Source organism: Lipotes vexillifer, unplaced genomic scaffold (assembly GCF_000442215.2).
Source record: "Lipotes vexillifer unplaced genomic scaffold, Lipotes_vexillifer_v1.1 scaffold1011, whole genome shotgun sequence".
NCBI lineage: Eukaryota > Metazoa > Chordata > Mammalia > Artiodactyla > Lipotidae > Lipotes > Lipotes vexillifer.
In genome coordinates this window covers 1,980,090-1,988,069 of record NW_006787698.1, presented here as the reverse complement: position 1 = coordinate 1,988,069, position 7,980 = coordinate 1,980,090, and the positions used below count along the sequence as shown (strand labels likewise).

At 57.3% G+C, this 7,980-nt stretch overlaps 1 protein-coding gene across 1 annotated transcript in view; it reads left to right on the top strand.

The window, feature by feature from the left end:
* The window catches only part of RFX2 (regulatory factor X2), a 46,261-nt gene that overhangs the window by 24,082 nt on the left and 14,199 nt on the right, over positions 1–7,980 (top strand). The window contains 1 exon segment of the mRNA XM_007460564.1: positions 5,739–5,920. Within this exon segment, the coding sequence (XP_007460626.1) occupies positions 5,739–5,920 (182 nt within the window).

The following is a 7,980-nucleotide window of genomic DNA, read 5'->3' as shown; positions in this document are numbered from 1 at the left end:
GGGAAAGATCGAGGAGCTTCTGGGTTTGTCGGGGGGCACAGGCGTGGCCAGCATCTCCAGCCCATTGGCTGAGCCTCAGAGGGCTGGTCACTGGAGGAAGAGCAGCCTCACCCCGGCTGTCTCGAAGGAAAAACAAAAGTCCATCAGGCCCCAGGCTAGGTGGGTCATGGCCACCCTGTTGTCCATCACTGCCGGATGATGTCACCTGGTGGGCAGGTCTGGAGAAGGGAAGCTGCAGCCTTAGAGCGGAGCGTGTAGAAAGTCCGCAAGACGGCATTCTCTGCTCGGGGACCAGAGTTCTTCAGATCTCGAGCAGACAACGTGGCCACGGCACAGCCTGCGAGGCCAGGCACTGGGGCAGCCCCAGAGAGCCATGAGGAAGGCAGGATGGGTGCGGACCCCAGGCCGGCGGCGTATCCGCGGGAAGTTTAAAATGTCTATGCGAAACGCATGAGCCTCAGTCTCTGGCTGCAGGGATGCCTCTGGCTTTCTAACACTTTTCCTCTGGAAGGCTGGCTTGCCTTGGTTGCTTCTCTAAAACCAGTTTCCATTCCTGAGTTTAGTTTCCGAGCAGGAAGAACCTCCCTGTGTCCGTTTTCTTTCTGGCGATTTGTTGTTGAGTCGTTTTCTTCCATTGGGAGCCGTAAGAAGTAGGATCTGAGGCTTGGCGACTCAAAGAGGATAGAAAGAAGATCTCTGTAAAGAGTCGACCCCACGCGCTGCGGTCAACCGGCCAGGAGCTTGTCTGGGCAGGGATGGCGGGGAGAGAGCTAGGGTGTATCCTGGCGACAGACTGCCATGTGTCCTGCAGAGCCCTTCATGGTCCTAGTTGGCCGCGCTCACTTGAGACAGTTGTCCCTGGGCACCACCGGCTGCAGTCCCCGTGCTCGGGCAGAAGAGCCTGGTGCTGGGTGGCCAGATGCCCAGAGCTCAGGAAGGCTGGGCTGTGCCTTCCAGACCCAACCCGACATCAGGGTCACCCCATCTCCCCAGGCTGCCCTCGGGACTCGGACCAGGGGGTCTGAGGGTTGAAGGGACCTTCCAGCCTTGGTGTGGGAGCCCCTGAGGAAAGAGGTGGGCGTCGAGCCATCTTTAAAACAGGGGAACGCATGATTTGGTGGCAGGAAACGAGGGATAACTTTTTTGGAGGAAGGAGGCATAGAAAGTTGAGCTGGGAATGGAGATGCCGTCCCTCACCAGGGTGTCACTGTGGCCTGTGGGTGCAGCCAGGCCTGCCCCTCTGCTGTCCCCCGGGTCTATCGGGAGAGGCCCCCAACCCCTGCTGACTCAGGGACCCCCATCGTGGGTCCCTGCAGAGGTGGCCGCTGCTTACTGTACATAAACTACTATTTCCAGCCCCTGGGAGCAGGACCTGCTTTTAGGTGGATCGTATTCAGATTATATGACTTTTTTTTTTTTTTTTAATCAAGAAACATAAATTGTCAAAGATGATTTAGCCTTCAGGTGGTGGTGTAGTGACAGAGCCGTGCCCTGCAGTCTGGGCTGGTGATGGGCTGTGGCAGCTTCATGGGCTGGGTGCTCTGCCTAGAAGTCGCTCCAGATTATGGCGGCGAAGGCCTCCGGCAGTGGTCGCGGTTGGACTGCTGTTTTTTGGAGTCCCCCCGGCCCCCTCACCACCTCGACGACCCCGCCTGGTCTCCTGGAGGGAAAGGCTCTTTCCCAGTGGGCGTCGAGGCCGGCCGGGCCTCTCCCGTCAGCTCCACCCTTGAGTCTCCAAGGGCACCTGCCCGCCTGGAGGCGCAGCTGTGCACGTGTGTGTGTCGGGCCCGAGCCCTGACCGCCCCCCACCCCCGCCCCACAGCAGACCCTGCACCTCCCGCCACCTTCCTGGCTCATCCAGGACAGCGCCGTCCTGCTGGAGGCTCATCCTGGTGCCCCCTCCTCAGCCCACAGCCCGCATCCGATGTTCCTTGGCCTTCAGAACCATCCGGAATCAGACCACTTCTCCCCCGCCACCCACCATGGCCACAGCCTCCCTACCATGACACCCGGTCAGTCTGCCGCGGGCGAGGCGGGGCTGTGTGGTGGGGAGATGGGCCTCCCGTTCACCTAGTGTCACCGACGTGCAATGCTCAGCCGGTCGGGACGACACTAGGTAGCGATGTCCGGGAGTGCGGTGCGCAGACCCCGCCGGCGCTCGCTCAGCCTACAGGGGAGGCTCTGCCTTCACGGAGCCCTAAACCGCCCTCCAGCGCCCGTCAGCCTCCCTTCCGGGTCACCTCTCTTCACCGGAGAGGGTGGAAATGAACCCATTATTGCTTCGGAGGCTGCTGGTGGCATCTGTTCTCTCTGTGCTTACCTCTACTCAGGAGGGAGTTAAGCACACATCCTTGGTGTCGGTGTCCACGTAGTCACCCGCAAGGAAGTCTGCTTTCCGTGTAATTCTTGGAATTTGGCCCAGGTGGTCAGGAGCAGAAGCCATCGTCTTATTTCCCAAAGCTTCCTTCTCACGTTGGGCCAGTCGTGTCAGGCACCGGGCGGGGTCTCGGCCTCCATCTCTCAGGACCTGGTCCGGGGCCCCTCCCAGGCCTCCACCTCGCGGCCTGAGGATCCTCCTGAGGACTCGCCTGGGCGCTCAGACCCTGAGACATTTGGGCCCTTGGTCCCGGCTTCTCCCTCCCACAGAGGACTCCCCTAGAAGCGGCCTATGCTCCCCAGCCAGGGTGGCAGAGACAGGAAGAGCCTCCTGCTTCCACATCCAGAGGCTTTCGGCTCTCCTCATGCTGGGGTCCCCTCCGCTCTGTGGGACCCGTCCTCCTCTCCATCAGCGTTTCTTGAGGCATCTTCACGGGATGCAAACGTGGGCAGACCCGGTTCTGTCTCTGCTTCCTGGAGCTCCCGTTTCAGCAGGGAGACAAGCGATAGGAAATGAATGCTTGTGTCGGCGAGCAGTGCTCTGGAAAACCTTGGGGCTCAGGGGCCAGCAAATACCAGCCCTTCCTCACCTGGATCCTGGATCCTGAGCCAATTAAAACTAGACAACAGGGCAACAGACAGAACCCAGTTCCCCCCTGTGGCTGGTGAGGCTGCTGTGGGAAGGCTCGTAGCTGGTGGGACAGCACCCCCCACCCCGGCTGTGAGCGCAAAGCAGGCCGGGGGCATACCCGCAAGAAAGGAGCAGCTCCACTGTGCCACCCATGCCCTCCTTCCCAACTTCCCCATGGTGTCAGTCCCTTAGCTCCAGAGTCAAGGCAGCGGGGCGGGGGGGGGGCGGGGTGTGTGCAGGGGGGCCTCAGGGATGGGGAGGAGGGTGCCTTCTGGGGCAGGCCGTGCACAGTGATTAAACCGCTTAAGTTCACAGTTTGTTCATAGCATCAAAGACAGAGGGAGGGGTCAGAACAAGGGGCGCCAAGGAGATGGCCCCTAAGGGTGGGAGCCGTGGGCGAGAGCAAAGCCTTGGAGAGAGAAGCGGGGGTGCTCTGCCACATTTGTGTAGAAAAAAGCACATTTAAGGCAAGTTTGAAAATTATATATCTAGGTGATTTGATGGAAAGTAGAATCCGTGATGTTCTTTCCCAAAGGGGGAACTGAAGAACCCTTTCCTGTTTCCCTCAGCCCCTGGCTGCTGCCCCCTCCTCCCCGCGTCTCCGTGGTAACTACCCCCCCTTCACCCACTGGTGGGGGTGGGATCCCCCTGCGGGGTCACGGGCGCAGCCAGCACACAACATCCCACGGCACACGGACAGATGAGTGGACAGCTGTTCCCATGCACCCAGGGCTGCAGGAGGCAGGCTTCGTGGTGACAGGAGGGCCAGCGACCCCTGGTTCAAACCTGCTACTCGGATCGGCAGCTGGGCTGGTCCCTCAGTGGGGAGGTGGTGTGGCAGAGACCTCATCTGCAGGGCAGCTGCTCTCCCCGGGGCAGCATCTAACCCCAGGCCTCGAAGCTACGCCTCACACACCCCTCCTCGGCCCCACCCGCACAGACCCACTCTGGGCTCTTTGGTGTCACATTAACACATCTGGTCCTGACCTCCACCCTGAATGCCAGCCCAGCACTCCTCCCCCACCTCCCAAAAGCAGAACCCATTACCCCAGCCCTTCTGGATGCCAGAGGTCTGTCTTTCTGTTACAGCAGGGGTCACCGGTCCAGGCCTGTTAAGAACAGGGCGCACAGCAGGAAGTGAGCGGCAGGGGAGCGAGTGAAGCTTCACCTGCTGCTACCCATCGCTCCCCACCATCCCGCCTGAACCCTCCCCCCCTCCCCTCACCGTCTATGGAAGAACTGTCTTCCGAGGTGCCAGAGAGGTTGGGGAGCGCTGTGTTATAGGACCCTCTGCTCTGTCAGTCCCCCAGGGCCCCTTCACCTGGACCTTTGACCTTTTCCCCACCTTCACCCTGCACATCCAGCCCAGGCCCACCCCCTGCCTCTGAAACTCTCCTTATTCTAGCATCCCTGCCACCAGCTGACCCCACCACCCGCCTCTCACTCGGGTCCACGTTAGAGCGGGGAGGCCCCAGGGAGGAAACGAAGGCATGTCAGGTTCACTTTAAAATGGCAGGAGGGGGCCTCCCCGGCGGTCCAGTGGTTAAGGCTCCGCGCTGCCGCTGCAGGAGACACGGGTTTGATCCCTGGTCGGGGAAGTTCTTTATGCTGCGAGGCGTGGCCCCAAACGAACAAACAAACAAAAACATTGTAAAGCAACTCCAATAAAAATGAGTTTAAAATAAGATAAAGTGGCAGAGGCAGTGTGTGGGGCTTAGAGGAAGTAAAATTGGCCCTGAGGTGATGATTGTTGAAGCAGGAGTTCATGAGTCTGTTCTCTCTATCTCTTTGCATGTTAAAACCTTTCCGAAACGTGTCTAAAAGGGCGACCGAGCAGACTTCGCAGCCTGCGGGCTTATAAATCTGGGCGGGGCCGCGACCTGGCTTGCAGGGCCGAGCACCAGAGGGGGCCTGGGGTAGGGGGCTGGGGCGGCGATCTCCCAGGGAGAAGGGCAGAGGGTGTGGGAGCACAGAGGACAGGGGCCCGGGCAGCAGGGAGCCCCATCCCGATCCTGATGCAGGATCCTGCCTCCGGCCTCGTTTCCGCGCTCACTCTTCCAAATCCAGACCTCCCTCCGTTGGGGAACAGTCTCGAAGCCAGAATCAAACCGCAGCCTTCGGGGCCCTCTGCGGTGGGTGCAAAGGGGGCGGGGGGGGGTGGGCAGCCTCCCTCGGTGTGGGAACTGAGCTCTCTGTGTGGTCAGTTCTGAGTCAGTGCTGACCTCTGGGGGCCTCGACTTCGGCCTTGGATCCTTTTCCCTGCCGCTGGCCTGAGCACAAAACCTGGCACGCGAACCTTTCAGTCTTTTATTCAGTTTCCCGTTTGTTTTCCTCTCGGTCCTGAGTACAGGGACTGAGGTGGTATTACCTTAACGCGGGGCGCCGTGTGTGCGGATGGGCTGTGGGGTTTTCCTTCCCCTTCCTTTCCCGTGTGCTCAGATCAGCTCCATCCCCGTAGGTTTAGGAAGCATTTGGTGTGAGAGGCCTATGGGGGTTTCAGTCTCCATCACGGGCAGGTTTTTGTAAATTAAGTCAAGGAACCTGAAAGCTTGGCTAGAAATCAAAGGAATAAACAAGCAAGTGAAAAGAAGCTATTAAGTAATGAACGTGCCCCAAATTGAACCTGAATCGGTGACAGTAGAGGTGAGTTTCCCCGTCGTGTCGGAGGACGGGAGGCGTGTGATGCTGTCGGTGCATCCACGTCAGCATCCGGCCTGTCTTGTCCATCCAGCTCCAGTGGCTCTTGGATAATTACGAAACCGCGGAAGGCGTGAGTCTCCCCAGAAGTTCGCTCTACAACCACTACCTTCGCCACTGCCAGGAACACAAGCTGGACCCCGTGAACGCGGCCTCCTTTGGGAAGCTGATCCGCTCCGTGTTCATGGGCTTGAGGACGCGGCGGCTGGGTACCAGGTGGGTCGGTGAGGGTGTCTGGCAGCCCTTGCACCCGCCCCCCCACCCTCCTCTTCCCTTATACAGACATTGAGCTTCGGGAGAACGTGAGGCTCCCCACTCCTGGCACGTCCTGACGTCCCCGGCTCCTGGAGTTGCCCTGAGTTGGTGGTAGCCTGGGCCCGGCCTGGCCACCCGTGGGCCGTGATCGCTTCTCTCCTGGTGACGGGACACGGGCTTCACCTCCGCTCTCGCCCTTCGTTTGAAATTTTCCATGGCAGGCTTTTTATTTTATTTATTTATTTATCGTTTAACATCTTTATTGGAGTATAATTGCTTTACAATGGTGTGTTAGTTTCTGCTTTATAAGAAAGTGAATCAGCTATACATATACACATATCCCCATAGCTCCTCCCTCTTGCATGTCCCTCCCTCCCACCCTCCCTATCCCACCCCTCTAGGTGGTCACAGAGCACCGAGCTGATCTCCCTGTGCTATGCGGCTGCTTCCCACTAGCTAGCTATTTTACGTTTGGTAGTGTATATATGTCCATGCCACTCTCTGACTTCGTCCCAGCTTACCCTTCCACCTCCCTGTGTCCTCAAGTCCATTCTCTACGTCTGCGCCTTTATTCCTGTCCTGCCCCTAGGTTCTTCATGACCTTTTTTTTTTAGATTCCATATATATGTGTTAGCATATGGTATTTGTTTTTCTGTTTCTGACTTACTTCACTCTGTATGACAGCCTCTAGGTCCATCCACCTCACTACAAATAGTTCAATTTCGTTTCTTTTTATGGCTGGGTAATATTCCATTGTATATATGTGCCACATCTTCTTTATCCATTCATCTGTCAGTGGACACTTAGGTTGCTTCCATGTCCTGGCCATAGCAGGCTTTTTAAATAGCAGCCTCTGGATTGTCTTGTCGAGTTGGATTTACCATGTCTTGATGCTTTTTGCTGTGCCCGGACCGATCCACTGTGGGCTGCTCTTGGCAGACAGCGGCCGGGGACCCTCACGGGCAGGAATCTTTCTCCCTCCACCCCCGACCCTGGCAGTAGCGTTTTGGCTCCTCCCACTAGGAAAAGACGGCCTCGCTCCGTTCAAAGCAGGGGGCTTGGCCCACATGTGAGATCATCTTGCATGGCTTTGACCTGTGGCCGGCCGGGTTCGCCACGTGCCCTGGGTGAAGGTGCACACACGTGGGTCTCGGCGTTCACTCACCCCCTCCCAGAAGCGGGCATGCTGGGTGTCTTAAAGGACGGGGCCAGGAGAGTTCTCTCCCACCTTGGGATCCCTGATGGAGGGCATCCTTACAAAACATGGGCAGCCAGAGGGGGGCAGGGAGGAGGAGGCCATGACCTCTGGGGACACGGCCACCGCTGCCCTGGGGCCTTTCAAGATGGCTCCTGGGGCCTCCACCTTCAGAGGGTCCCAGATGCTGGCCTCAGAATTGGGGCTCATCCTCCCCGCTTTCTCCCTCCGAGCACCAGTTCAGCTCGCACCTCACCTGGGAAGGACCCAGGCTCCCCGGCTTGTCCGTGTTGCCAGCTCAGGGAAAATGGCAGCCCGTGAGCTGGGGGTGTTTGCAAGGCCGCGTGTCTGTCCTTCCCTCCAGAGGAGCCCCTTCTGACCTGTTTCCTCAAAGAAATTATTTAAAACCCTTTGAGCGTCGTTTCTCCCATAATAAAATAAGGTAGTGTTTCCCAAACTGTACCGTTTCTAAAACGTGTTATTAGATGATTGGAAGCGGGGAGAGTTAATAATAATAGTAATTATTATTATTATTTATTATAATAATAAGTATTATTATTTATTATAATAAGTATTATTATTTATTATAATAAGTATGATTATTGCCATTATTATTATTATTATTATTAGACCATGCTGGGTTAAACAAAGTTGAACTGGCTTTTTTACTGCAAGACTTCTCAGAGCCTTTATCATACTAAAAAACAAGAGGGGAGTCTCCCAGCGGGGGAAGTCGTTACAGAATTTCCTGAACCTCTCTGACCACGGGACAGCCCATGAACGTTTCCCACACGGTCCAGGGAACACTGGCCCCGAGAGCCCAGGG